Consider the following 16,037-nt stretch of genomic DNA (forward strand, 5'->3'; position numbering starts at 1 on the left):
ACGCACTGCTCTGTTGTTCTATAAGGTAATTTAGAACTGTACTTTGTAAAGAAACTCAAATGGACTGCTCTGTTGTATGTTAGAGCGACGGACTGCTCTGTTGTATGTTAGAGCGACGGACTGCTCTGTTGTATGTTAGAGCGACGGACTGCTCTGTTGTATGTTAGAGCGACGGACTGCTCTGTTGTATGTTAGAGCGACGGACTGCTCTGTTGTATGTTAGAGCGACGGACTGCTCTGTTGTATGTTAGAGCGACGGACTGCTCTGTTGTATGTTAGAGCAATGCTCTGTTGTATGTTCGAACTTTGTAAAGAAACTCAAAGTGTTAAGAGCGATGCACTGCTCTGTTGCATGTTAGAGCGATGCTCTGTTGTATGTTAGAACTTTGTAAAGAAACTCAAAGTACTAAGAGCGATACACTGTCCGTTCTATTTGATTATTTTTAGCCTATTTTAAACTGAATCAAACCGCACTTTTTTACTCTATCTAATCTATTCTATTTTATTATTTGTATTACTGAAGAACTGTGATTTGCCTTACCTTGCTACCTCTCTATCTCTTTGTATTTAAATAAAATAAAAAAATTATGCTCGCTTATGCCTGTATTTTGTACTGTTGTGAAGCACTTTGAACTGCAACTTCTGTATGAAAAGTGCTATACAAATAAAGTTATTATTATTATTATGGTTAACACTTTGATTGCCACGCAGTATGCCCATCATTATACCCAGTCTGCCACCGCTGTAAGCCTATGGAGCCTTCTTTGCAGGGCTATAACTTTTTAAATATTATAGCTATATTGACATTACTATGGCCCATTCAACATCGGGTATCTATTGTTCCGGATGTGGGAACGTTATATTTTACATTGTTGTGTTAATACCGTCGAGAATATAAGTATGTTTTTAAGCTTTTCTGCTGTAATTCCAAAAACGCAAGTTATAGGCCCTGAAGCATATGATAGATTATCGATTGGCGTTTCTTTCCTATACACACTATATTAAAAAATTCAAATGTATATGATCGGTATACATTATGCTTCATCATGCGTGAAGGAAAGGGGGGGGGGGGTCGTTTATAATTCATTGATCGTCAGTAGCGGCTTTATTTAGTATGGGTTGATATGTTGACCAGATGGATTGCAAACAAAGAAATGGACAATCAAGCTGAAAATAACGTTATATTCCGTCATTGCGTCATACAAGCGGGAAATGGATCTAGCAGATCGACGTCAAATAATTGGAATATTTTTCCTCCAGTCTCATCGGCGAACGGTTACCGTTCGCCGATGAGACTGGAGGAAAAATATTCCAATTATTTGACGTCGATCTGCTAGATCCATTTCCCGCTTGTATGACGCAATAAACGCCGAAATCATATATATTATTGCGTTTCGAAAGCGATCCCAATGCACTCGATTGTGTCTCTTGATCCACATAACAAGATAGTACTGCCGGAGGGATTTCCTCGATTCACCAGCGCCACTTCCGGTTTGGTGTGGAGTGTAACTCGCCCGATCATCCACCAGGCGGTATTGAGGCGTTGCAATATCAGACAGGGTGCCGCTGCAGTCCCGGAGGGGGGCTGGATGAATTATGAATGCCATGGGCGAAAAAATTAAATATTGATCCCAACAACGAATTACGCCGTTGTTGGCGTTCAACGCATGGTGGGCAATAATGGATTACGACGTTGTTGGCGACCAATGTGTTAAAAACATAAAAATTATTGTTACTGGGTTTAAACACACACTATTTACATAGACAATAAACCCCACAATTATAACATTTGCAACACTTAACAACTATTTCACATCTTATAAAAGAACCGCACATTTTGCTGCAACTGCATATAATGCTGGGATGGAGGGAGTGGCCAACTGTCTGTAGTATTGCCACTGGGTAAAATTAAAGTAAATTCTGAGAAAATCATCAGCGCTGTTTCATCGTTTTGTAGTGAGAGAGAAGCAAAAGAGATGACCTCATATCTCTTGAAACACCTGCTCACCTACAACAAACACAACAAGCACAACAACCACTTGTTTAGAAAAAAAGTGTCCTTCATGAATTCCAGCCAGCTGTGCTTCTGATCAAACCTGTAGTAGCCTAGTTACCAGACCTTTTATGTTGCAGGAAGAAAAGCTGCCAGTTTCCACTTAATGCGCTTTTCAAACCGGAAGCCATTTGAGTTTATATAGGAGCAGGTTATTAAACAAGTAGTACCTACAGAGTGTTGTACCCAACGCTGATCATACAGTGTACACACACACACAAACACACACACACAGACACACACACATATACACACACACATACACACACACACACATACACACACATACACACATGCATACACACAGACAGATACACACACATACATACACACACACACATAGACACACACACATACACACATGCATACACACAGACAGATACACACACATACATACACACACAGACACACACACACACAGACACACACAGACACACACAGAGACACAGACACACACAAACACACACACACACACACACACACACACACACATACACACACACACACACACACACACACACACACACACACACACACACACACACACACACACACACACATACACAGACATACAGTACACACACACACACACACACCTTGCACTCACCTGCACACTCAGAGCCCCCGTAGCCGATATCACACTGACAGGAACACTCTTCTTCCTTGTAGCGGCCATGTACACACTGAACACTGCAACGCACTGGAACAAACAAACACACTGAACACTGCAACGCACTGGAACAAACAAACACACTGAACACTGCAACGCACTGGAACAAACAAACACACTGAACACTGCAACGCACTGGAACAAACAAACACACTGAACACTGCAACGCACTGGAACAAACAAACACACTGAACACTGCAACGCACTGGAACAAACAAACACACTGAACACTGCAACACACTGGAACAAACATACATACTGAACACTGCAACGCACTGGAACCAACAAACACACTGATCACTGCAACGCACTGGAACAAACAAACACACTGAACACTGCAACGCACTGGAACAAACAAACACACTGAACACTGCAACACACTGGAACAAACAAACACACTGAACACTGCAACGCACTGGAACCAACAAACACACTGAACACTGCAACGCACTGGAACCAACAAACACACTGAACACTGCAAGGCACTGGAACAAACAAACACACTGAACACTGCAACGCACTGGAACCAACAAACACACTGAACACTGCAACGCACTGGAACAAACATACACACTGAACACTGCAACGCACTGGAACAAACATACACACTGAACACTGCAACACACTGGAACAAACAAACACACTGAACACTGCAACGCACTGGAACAAACAAACACACTGAACACTGCAACGCACTGGAACAAACAAACACACTGAACACTGCAACGCACTGGAACAAACAAACACACTGAACACTGCAACGCACATACATACTGAACACTGCAATGCACTGAAACAAACATACATACACACAGGGGCGTAGCTTAAGATTCTGGGCCCCATGAAATAATCTATTTGTGGGCCCGCAATCCATGCGAGCGTGCGTAAGCTTAAAAAATTTGGGGCATTTATTTATTGATGAAAACGCATAATATGGTTTTACCTATACATTCGGATCAGCAGTTCAGCACCTGAACTGTTGGTGGGTGAGCCTAGTAAAGGATGTCACATTGCGTTTGTTGTGAAGGGCCAGATTAAACCGAATATATATATTTATTATATATATATATTTAATTGTATTTGTATATTCTCTAATATTCCCTGATATCCCTTGTATATTCCTTGTACAATATGCATTGAATATCCATTCTAGCCTACTGAACATCCCATAATAGTCTCCATTCTACTATTGGTCGAGACCTTGGTGCCAGGCTGCCATACCCCCCAGACCCAGTTCAAACGTACCGCTCAACATGTACGAACAAGTCCTAGTTCCGCGTAGGAATCTGGCTACCGCACCACTAACGGTACTATTTGTTCGTGGTGCGTATATATACTGCGCTACTAAAGTAGGACTTCCTTTTTAGTCCAGTTTCTTACCCTCCAATAGAGTGACAGACGTAAAGCCTCCCCGCGACGCCACGTGTGGGAGTAAGGCCAAGTTCGGCCTACCATCGGTATTGAGACATCGTGTATATTAATATTTGAATAGTCATATTTGGCACTATATCGTCGAGTTGGACGTAGTCTATTAAGCTAATAATAGTCTATTCATATGTAGTGCTTCGTGAGGTGAGAATACTACCGTAGCCAGCACCCCATCGTTTCGGGCAGAGAACTGGCTGCTTATCCAGGATGGTCGACCCCATGTGAGATTGCATCTGAGGAGCCCCAGAGCCGACGAGCGAGTGGACCTGTATACCGGATTATTCTACCGACGACAGCCCGCCTTCCCAGGCACGGATTATGCTTTGTGTACAGTGATTATTCCATGGATAAAGACCCCCGACACTGCCGTGTGTTGGAACCCCCCCCCCTGGAGAGGACGCAAGGTGAGGAGGCGCTCTGCAAGACGAGGTCGCTTCACGTCTCTCCTCCGTGGACCGGAGAGAGCCGGCCCACAGAGAGTCCAGCTGCTTTCATCTGTGGTCCAAGGATCGCTGGCGCATTGAACTGCACTACTGTGGGTTCACCCAGGATACCCTTAGCCGGACGAGGCAGCCAGACTCTACCCCCCCCCCCTCCTACTCCTGTTGTCTTACAAGCGACCGGATTAACCCCCCTAGTGTATCCAGTCTTATAATCATTAAAGTATCATTGCTGTTATTCCTTAACTATTCCAGGTCGTATATTTACCACCTGCGCCATCAGAGATTGGACATTCTCTATTGATATACCGACGAATACTCTTTGCCATAAAAGTGCATACTAATTCCCATTCATAAATGTAATTAAGTGATTAAGTGCTTGCTCTACACACCATTGCTGTGTAGGAATAAATACATACTTCGACTTCGTACATTTGTGTTGGATCCGTTTCATCTACGTGAGAGTGTTTATCATAATATATTTATGCCGAGTACTGGGTGGCCGAATATAAAGTACAAAGGTAGTGGTAGTAAGTATCATATCTAGTAATACAGTCAGGGAATTGTACCCCTCAGTTACAATTGGTCCTTCGAGCCGGAGGGTAATTAGTGTAATATTAATATAGTGTTATTAATATTGAAATGGCCTATGATGAACACTCCACGAAACGATCCTCCTAACCAACGCCCGCAGCGCGAACGACGGCTCCCTCAGTACTTAGAGGCTTACGCTGTCAGTCAACAACCTAGTCTTCTACTAACAGTAAACGCGGTAAAACTAGAAAGTAAAAGTATGTCTAACCCCAACGCCCAGACTACCCCGACCATAGAGGCCCCTACGGGTTCTAATGTAACTGACCAAGTTCACGGTGGGGACCAGTGGGAACCAGACATGACTTCACACCCCGCCAGTACTGAAGAAGTAGTCCCCGATGAGTCCCGGGAGGAATACAACGCTACCGAGAGAGAACTCGGCACGGAAGAAGACGGGGAGAGCACCGTGGAGATAGAGCTCCAAGGCTCCGCAAGGAGTACCCCGAGGGAAGGCTCCCCTATACAACCGCCTTCTCCCAGCGAGGCAGAGAGGACCCTACAGCAGGCCTTCCTCATCAGCCTGAACGCCGCTGCTGAACGCGACCGACTGCAGATCCAGCAGCGGAGCGAAGAAGAGCATATACGTCTAGAAATAAGACGCATTCAGAGGGAAGAGAATGTGGCCCGAGACCGAGCAGACAGCCAGCGAGCAGCTGCTGGTGCTCTACGGGACGCAGAGCGCGACAGACAGCAAGCGCAACTAATAGAACAGCTGATCAGACGGACAACACCCTCTCCCTCTGCCAGAGGCTCCAGGAACTCGTCTAGACACACCTCCAGGGCGGCATCCCCTAGCCGAGTAAACAACCCTGAACTTGACCAACAGACGAGGTCTATACCCCCCACAGACCACCTCCCCCCACCGGTCCAAGCGAGACCTAGCAACCGGGAAGGAGCAGCATATCCTGTGGAGAGGCTAAACCAGAGACTACAAGCACTGGATGACCTAACTGAAGACGAAGAGGAAGAGGAGGAGAACCACGCCCGACGACAGCACCGTACTCTACCGGACCAGGAGGTCCGGTACAGCCCAGGCTATACTCCCGCGGAGCTGCGCTACAGACCCCCGACTCTATACCCGGGTGAGCACGACGCACGACCCGCACCGAGGAACAGCACCTGGACAAGCGGGCCATGGTACACTGCCGGTACCAGCCCATACCAAGGAGCGGGAGGAGACTCGCCTAGGAGGCCTCTCCCCCAACGCTCGCCGATGTATCCACAGTCAGCGTCATACATTGGCACGCCTATGGTACCCGACTTCACCCAAGAGAACCGGGCCCAGTATACAGAACTCTGCATGTGTCTGGAGACCATGTTGGTGGATGTATTGGATGAACGCCATAAATACGCCATCCTACTGAAGCACTTAAAGGTACCCCGCGCACATAATATAGCGCTCGCCTACGCGACTTCCACCACCCCATACACAGCAGCGCTGGTAGCATTGGACCAGAGGTATGGGCGCATATGGGATTACGTGATCCAGGAGATCCGACACATCGACCGCTTACCCCCAGCAATAGACAATCGAGCACTGGACGACCTGTCCATCAGAGTGCAGTCCCTGGTAGGGATGTTGGGAGCGCAGAGAGAGAAGGGGAGGCATGAACTTTACGCCAACTCAAATGTGGAAAGGATCTTGGAGAAGCTGCCGCCCGCTCGACAGGAGCGTTTTAGGCGGCAGAGAGACCACCGAGACCCGAATGGCCCCGAACCGAACCTCCTCGATCTAGCAGACTTCCTGGCAAGAGAAGTCAGCAGCCTACGGCTAGATACATTCGGACGGAGCACCCCTGGCTCCAGAGAAGGAACCAGACGACTAAATGATGGAAGAAGATCGGTGACTGTGATGCACCAATCGGAGTCAGTACCGAGCAGCCGGAGCCACAGTACCCCCTCCAGAACGGAGAAGTGGAAGATAGTGTGCCCCTACTGTGAGAAAGAACACTGGCTAGCGCAATGTGACTCCTTCCCCAAGCTGAACGCGGAGGAAGCAAGTCAATGGATAAAGTCCAACAAGCGCTGTTTTCGCTGTGCGCGCTCACACATGGCAGCCGAATGCCGCTTAAAGAAAAGGTGCACCAAGTGCGATGGAGCCCATCTGGACATACTTCACGACAGTAACAGACGGCGCCCTTCACCCGCACCATCCAGCAGCAAAGCGAGCGTCATGTACATCGATCCCGCCAGCAGCAGTGGAGCCCGAGTACTCCTAAAAGTAGTGCGTGTGACACTAAGCTACCAGAATAAAGTCCTGGACACTTACGCCGTCCTCGATGACGGGTCAGAGAAGACCCTTCTGCTCGCCTCCGCTGCGGCCCAGCTAGGGCTGCGGGGAAGCGAAACCCAAATGACAATTCGGACAATAAGACGAGATTTGAAGACGATAAAGGGCGAGAATGTCTCATTCTCTATCGCAGCAAGCGGCCAGCCTGAGCGACGGTACCAGATTACAGACGCTTTCACCAGCCAAGAAATAGGACTGTCGCGGTACACATACCCCGTCGCCAAGCTGATGGAGAAATATGCACATCTGCGCAAGTTACCGATCCCGCTCATAGACAATGCTATGCCGACCCTGTTGATAGGCTCCGACCATGCAGACCTCATTGTCCCGATAGACCGGGTTCATACCGGACCCCGAGGCTGTCCTGCAGCAGTCGAGACCCGTTTGGGATGGACTCTCCAAGGCCCGCTCGCCAAATCTCTCAACCGAAGTACAGCCACTAGATGTCTCCACTCCCGAGTCACAGAGGGAGAAACCGCACTCCTGCAACACGTAGAGAGGCTATGGACCTTGGAACAAATGCCCTTTAAGAACGGAAAGAAAGACATTCGCTCTAAAGATGACATTTACGCCATTCACCTCCTCGAGACAGGGACCAAGAGAGTCCCGGTCAACGGCGTGTTGAGATACGCCACGCCACTCCTGCGGCGAGAAGGAAGGCCTACTTTCCACGCCAAGACAGACGCCACAGAACGGTACCTGCTGAACACGGAGCGGCGCTTAGCCAAGAACCCCGCCCAAGAGAGTGTATACCGCGCTGAGATTGAGAAGCTCATCACAGCGGGACACGTCACAAAGATGGACATTAAAGAGGCTGACCAGACCACTGAATCGTGGTACGTGCCTCACCACAAGGTCCATCACAACGGTAAAGACCGCATAGTATTTAACTGCAGCTACCAGATCGGATCCCAAAATCTGAATAAAGAGTTACTGCCCGGTCCCACACTCGGCCCCTCCCTACTCGGCGTTCTACTCCGCTTCCGCCAGGAAAAGGTGGCCATCAGCGGGGACATTAAAGGAATGTTCCTGTAGGTGAGATTAGTAGAGGAGGACAAGCCCCTGTTACGGTTCCTATGGAGAGAGAAGCCAGGAGATGAGCACCCAGCCATCTACCAATGGGAAGTCCTCCCCTTCGGAACGACGTGCAGCCCCTGCTGTGCTACATTTGCACTACAGAAACATGTAGCAGAGGACCCAGCAGCGGACGAAGAGGTCCGACACAGCGTAAAGAACAGCTTCTACGTAGACAACTGTCTACAAAGCCTTTCAACTCAGGAAGAAGCCGAGGCTCTCCTGATTAAACTCCGCGCCTCATTGATCAAAGGCGGCTTTGATCTCAGGCAGTGGGCCAGCAGCGATCCGCAAGTACTGCGCAGCCTCTCCTCCGAGGACAAGGCAGCCAGCAGCGAGAACTGGATGGCTACAATCCCGGGAGAAGCCCAGGAGATGACCCTGGGATTGGTGTGGCGATTCAAAACAGATTCGCTTCACTACAGACACAAGCCCCTGACTACGGAGCAGGGAAGGCCGGCGGCGGCGCCGACCACCAGACGGAGTGTGTACACAACACTCGCCCGACAATATGACCCGCTAGGATGTATTCTACCGTACACCACCAGGGCAGGGATGATTGTGCGAGCATTGTGGGACAAGGACCAGGGCTGGGACGACCCCATTCCCGCACACCTTGCATCCACCTGGAGAGAGTGGGAGATGGAGCTCCACTCACTCCCAGGCGTTAATATGCGCCGAAGCTGCTTCCCACCCACGGTGAGGCCAGAGACATGTAAAATGGACTTACACGTCTTCAGTGACGCCCCAGAGGTCGCATACGGATCAGTGGCCTACTTGCGGGCCCAAGAAGAGGGGGGAGAGATCTACACAGCATTTGTCCTCGCCCGCTCGAGAATAGCCCCACGCAAGCAACAATCTATCCCACGCCTAGAGCTCTGCGCAGCCCTAGCCGGAGCGCACCTAGCCACGCTCATCCAACGTGAGCTCACCATACCGGTGTCTAGAACAATCCTGTGGTCAGATTCCACGACAGTACTCGCCTGGATCAAATCGGACTCATGCAAGTACAAAGTCTTCGTGGGAGTCAGAGTCACCGAGATTCAAGACTTAACCGAAGAGTTAACCGGAGAAACAGAGTGGCGCTACGTTGATACAAAACAGAACCCAGCTGACGTCATCACCCGGGGAATGCCCCTAGATGACCTCACCCGTCGCAATGTCTACAGTGACGGCCCAGCATTCCTAAAGCTCCCGGAAGGAGAGTGGCCCACGCCTATCCCGAGGGAAGCCAGTCAGGAGGAGGCTGAGAATAAGAAGCCTGTGTTCTGTGGATTGAGCACTGTTATCTCCGCAGACCCCAACATAGATGATTGCACTACCATAGAGTGCACAACAAAGGACATTCCTACTGCACTACCTACCGTCTCTACAGACCCGCCAGAAGTGGGTAAAGGAGAGAGACAATTTGACAGAAGGAACGGTCGTCATGATTATTGATCAATCACTGCCCAGAGCTATGTGGCCGGCCGGCCGCGTAAGCAAAGTGATCACCGGTGCCGACGGCAAGGTCCGAGCAGCTGAAGTGCTTGTCCAGGGTCGCACTTACACCCGTCCCGTGGCGAGGCTCATAGAACTGCCCCGACTCCCAGACACAATCGATGATGACCATGACCCTATAACCCTATGACTTTGTGAAGTTGACTAACCCCTACAGCAAACCCTTATGTGTAAATAGACAACGCGATTAATCTGTCTCTGCTTAACTGATTAGGTCTGGGACCAATCAGGGGGTGGCTGTTGTGAAGGGCCAGATTAAACCGAATATATATATTTATTATATATATATATTTAATTGTATTTGTATATTCTCTAATATTCCCTGATATCCCTTGTATATTCCTTGTACAATATGCATTGAATATCCATTCTAGCCTACTGAACATCCCATAATAGTCTCCATTCTACTATTGGTCGAGACCTTGGTGCCAGGCTGCCATACCCCCCAGACCCAGTTCAAACGTACCGCTCAACATGTACGAACAAGTCCTAGTTCCGCGTAGGAATCTGGCTACCGCACCACTAACGGTACTATTTGTTCGTGGTGCGTATATATACTGCGCTACTAAAGTAGGACTTCCTTTTTAGTCCAGTTTCTTACCCTCCAATAGAGTGACAGACGTAAAGCCTCCCCGCGACGCCACGTGTGGGAGTAAGGCCAAGTTCGGCCTACCATCGGTATTGAGACATCATGTATATTAATATTTGAATAGTCATATTTGGCACTATATCGTCGAGTTGGACGTAGTCTATTAAGCTAATAATAGTCTATTCATATGTAGTGCTTCGTGCGGTGAGAATACTACCGTAGCCAGCACCCCATCGTTTCGGGCAGAGAACTGGCTGCTTATCCAGGATGGTCGACCCCATGTGAGATTGCATCTGAGGAGCCCCAGAGCCGACGAGCGAGTGGACCTGTATACCGGATTATTCTACCGACGACAGCCCGCCTTCCCAGGCACGGATTATGCTTTGTGTACAGTGATTATTCCATGGATAAAGACCCCCGACACTGCCGTGTGTTGGAACCCCCCCCCCCTGGAGAGGACGCAAGGTGAGGAGGCGCTCTGCAAGACGAGGTCGCTTCACGTCTCTCCTCCGTGGACCGGAGAGAGCCGGCCCACAGAGAGTCCAGCTGCTTTCATCTGTGGTCCAAGGATCGCTGGCGCATTGAACTGCACTACTGTGGGTTCACCCAGGATACCCTTAGCCGGACGAGGCAGCCAGACTCTACCCCCCCCCCCCTCCTACTCCTGTTGTCTTACAAGCGACCGGATTAACCCCCCTAGTGTATCCAGTCTTATAATCATTAAAGTATCATTGCTGTTATTCCTTAACTATTCCAGGTCGTATATTTACCACCTGCGCCATCAGAGATTGGACATTCTCTATTGATATACCGACGAATACTCTTTGCCATAAAAGTGCATACTAATTCCCATTCATAAATGTAATTAAGTGATTAAGTGCTTGCTCTACACACCATTGCTGTGTAGGAATAAATACATACTTCGACTTCGTACATTTGTGTTGGATCCGTTTCATCTACGTGAGAGTGTTTATCATAATATATTTATGCCGAGTACTGGGTGGCCGAATATAAAGTACAAAGGTAGTGGTAGTAAGTATCATATCTAGTAATACAGTCAGGGAATTGTACCCCTCAGTTACAGCGTTCATCTTCAATGAATGGACCAATGCAATAGTCTACCAAAGAACGCACTAGGCTAGGCTAGGCATATATTTTCCCCTACTCTTGTGACAATGTTTTCTGATACTTAACTCAACATACAAAAGCTGTTACTTGTCCTGTCTCTCTGTAATCCCATCTCCAACACAAATAGTCTACTCAAGCACACTATTAGGTTGACAGACACTTACATTTTGATGTGCTCTGCAGTATACAATCGCTCATTCTGTCAAACAGAGTAACACGCACCTGTTTGTTTCTTTTGTGAAGTTTTTTTTTAATACAGGCAATTATACTTTTGAGTCATCTACATTAACTTACTTTAGGATAATAATAATAATAATAATAATAATAATAATAATAATAATAATAATAATAATAATAATAATAATAATAATAATAATAATAATAATAATAATAATAATAATAATAATAATAATAATAATAATAATAATAATAATAAAACCATATTAATAACAAGATAATAATAGTGCTGGGCCCTTGGAATCATCCTAACCTCCCTCCCCCCAGCTACTCCCCACACTGCATTCTACTAGTCTGTATATTGTAGCTCTTCTAAACACTGAGAAACAATGGAACAGTTTGTATGATTCTACTTGTCTGTATGATGTAGGTACCCTGGCAGAAGCGGCCGGTGAACCCGGGGTCACAATGACACTTGCAGGATGAGACATTCAGGTGACCATGTTCTCCACAGCTCATACGACATGGGTTCCTAGGAGTCTCTGAGACACACACACACACACACACGCACACACACACACACACGCACGCACGCACGCACGCACGCACGCACGCACGCACTCACACACACACACACACACACACACACACACACACACACACACACACACACACACACACACACACACACACACACACACACACACACACACACACAATTATATTAAGACTCACTTTACATCCACAAAACATTTAAGAAACCTGATTCTAGTCAGTCTTTTTTTTTTACCAGATTTCAAGTTTTTTTTTCACCCTCCACACACCTATGCTGAAGTTGTTTTTCTCAAAACTGAATATTTTAAATAATGTGTTACTTGTTTTCACAATTCTCTAAGGACGTTTTCTTACATAGAGGACAGCAGTGAGGTCACTCCTAGCTCTTCCTAAAAATCAAAGTTCTGCTGCCTGTATAATTAAGCATCAAGTAACGTTAATCAGCCCTTCTATGTTTTTCAGCCATTCTGTTGATTGTTCCTTGTTGCTCATCATTGTGCAGCAATGCGCCAATCAAGGCTTTTTCATTTCCAATGAACACAGTGTCCTTCAGCACCAGTATCTGCACTGTGTTCACACTGCAGGTAGAAACGTGGCCCAAATCAGATTTCTTTGCTCATACAGTATGTGATAACTTTTTTTCATAATCACAAATCACACAAGCACAAATCACATGCAATCTGGTCTGTTCAATCCTAATTCGGGCCACCTTTTTGGGGTGATTTCTTTGCAATGCGACCACAGTCTGAACAGTCGTGTGACTTTCATCTAGATTCTAGATTGACATTCATCACTGATGCCTCTAACAACAAACTCTAAAACTCAATACTTTGGTATCCTTTGGTCAGTGTAAGTCCTTGATCACCAACCATTCCACCATAATCTGTAATTGTTTTGATTGTACACATTTGATTATGACTGCACTAAGCACTTATTGTAAATTGTATATTGAATTGTTTATTGTATTTTGTATTGCATTTATTATGTTTGTATGCTCGCCGTCATTGGAAATTAGGGCTTTTTGGAGTTGAAATAAAGATTGAATGAATCGTCTCTAGCTTTAGAATAGAGCAACCGTCTCTGAAAGACATCTGTACCTCCAGATCCCTCAGGATCCCCAGGTTCTGATGACATAAGCATATTCACTGAAGCATCGAGACTGAGAGCCTCTGAAATACGACAATGTCAGCAGGATGTTTTTCCCCCCTTCAAATTCTCTCAGATGGTTTTCTAGCCTTTCTTGGTAGGCTAGCAAGGTACCTATAGATTCCTCAGGGTCTCTAGTTTCAGATGATATCTACATTTTCACTGCAGCACTGACACAGATACCGCGATAACCTCTGAAATACGATAATGTCAGCAGGCTGCCATCTTTTCTTTCCTCTCTACCTCTTTGAGAAAGCTTACACGTTGGATCGACATTCAGCCTCTTTCCCGGTAAGCTAGCAAATTAGGGTTTCAGCTGATATCTGTATCTTCTTTGGTTCTGAATACTTTTTGGTCCTGGCAGCTGGCGCCCCCTAGTGGATGGCGCCCTAGGCGGCGGCCGATATGATAAAACTACCTACCTCAAACTATAGTCTACCTCAAACTATAGTCTACCTCAAACTACCTCAAACTATAGTCTGTATATACCATGTATATATATATTTATATTTACCATATATTAGGGCTGTCCCCGACTAAGGATTTGTAGTCGACTTGAAGTCGTCAAAACTTGCAGATCGTCGACTATTAGCACTTTAACTGCCGAAAACGCCGGAACTCGTCATTCCCCGCCATGCTCAAGTTGCCGAGGACGCCGTAACTCGTCTTTGATATCAATATTTCAAAAATCTGTGATCGAAATCATATTTCCGTTCTGGAGCCTTGACACACAGTGCTGATCTCCTCTCAACCCTCTAGCGGTTCAAGAGCGCCATCTGGTGGCCGATCGGCAGATCGAAACCGGATATCAACCTTTGAACCGACAGGACTCACTCCATATGGGGTCCGGGCACTCGCTAATGTTAGAGAGACTCTGTCTTCACACAGTGAACATCGATCGGTGGAAATAACTCGAAAAAACAACATGATTTGGACGTATATACTATTATACAACCTGGAAATAGATCGGGCATTTCAACATCCCATAATCGAAAACTGTCTACTCCACGCTGATCGCCCAACGGCCCGAGGAGACTGGGGTGAGTTTTAGCGTGTAGTATTACCGTGTTCGATATAAACTGCTATGATGAACATATGACCCACATTAGATGAATGGTATAACGTTGCCCACGGAATTATAAACGCCCCCTCGCCCATCCGGTCAACATCAGATGACGTGTAGTAAATTCTAGAAGTACGTCCAGTTGAAATTTTTGATCTCGCACAGATTCCTACCAAACTGTATTTGATCATCAATATAATGCATTTGGGGCTATAAATCACGTTCTGGAGAAAGCTGCAGAAAGAGATGAAAACATACTTATACTTTAGACCATATTTTAGTATGAATATGTGAATGAAAAAGTTTAACGTTGCTACACCATGAACAATACATATAGGACATTGAATGGGCCCTAATAATGGCAATCTAGCAATAGAATTTAAAAAGTTATAGCCCTGCAAAGAAGGGGAACTTCTCCATGTTAAATAGAGCTGGCAAGGGATGGTATATCATGAATTTAACCTTGGGCAATCAAAGTGTTAGTATGACATTTTATTTTACTTATTATCTTTTTTTTTTATCATTCCATTTGGGCTGTGGGTGTGCTTAATGTCTGAATGAGTCGACAGAAGGCTTCTTGTCCTCTGCGAAAGCATGCAATTGGTCCACTGATGGATACATCAATATATATATAGTATAATTATTTTAAAAAAAATTGCATTCGACTAAGAGGTTGGCAGTTGACTACGGCTCCTTTCGATCAATTAGTCGACTATTCGACTAATCGGGGTCAGCCCTACCGTATATATACACATCCATATCTGTCTGAATATACCTGCATTATAATCCTTTCTATATACCTACTTATACACCTGCATATAACCCATATAACTCTATATGATAGGATGTAGAATAATGTTGTATATACCATACACATATATTTATATTTACCACTGTCTGTATATACTTGCATATAATCCATTTGACATATGTGTAGATACTAAATCTATATCTGTAGATATCCCTTACCTACTCTTACTAGTTATGCTGCTGGCCAGTACGACTTACTACTATAGTGTCTTTATACCTGTATCACTGTACATAATAATACTACAACTCTGTACATGGATCTGATTAGCACCATTACTCAGTAGTACTAATTTATATATTTTATACCCAGTTTAATCACCTGTACATTGTATATTACTATTGTACTTTACTGTTACATTTTCACTCTGGTTGGATGTCAAACATATTTTTGTTGTCCTGTACTTGTGTTGTAAGATGACAATACATTTTAATTAGAGATGTCCGATATTATCGGCCTACCCAACCAGAGGGAGAGAGAGAAGAAAAGGGGAGATGCACAGATAATGTTTACATTTAGAAT

General features: G+C 46.0%; 1 protein-coding gene across 1 annotated transcript in view; it reads right to left on the reverse strand.

Annotated features, from left to right (window-relative positions):
* Positions 1-16,037, reverse strand: part of LOC311223474 (C-type lectin domain family 18 member A-like) — a gene marked incomplete at both ends in the record, with an annotated part of 94,180 nt that overhangs the window by 40,004 nt on the left and 38,139 nt on the right. The window contains 2 exons of the mRNA XM_084308260.1: positions 2,661-2,753; positions 12,378-12,485. Of these exons, the coding sequence (XP_084164386.1) occupies positions 2,661-2,753; positions 12,378-12,485 (201 nt within the window). The remainder of the gene's footprint in view (positions 1-2,660; positions 2,754-12,377; positions 12,486-16,037) is intronic.

The sequence above is a fragment of the Notolepis coatsorum genome, assembly GCF_963971535.1.
Source record: "Notolepis coatsorum genome assembly, chromosome: 2".
NCBI lineage: Eukaryota > Metazoa > Chordata > Actinopteri > Aulopiformes > Paralepididae > Notolepis > Notolepis coatsorum.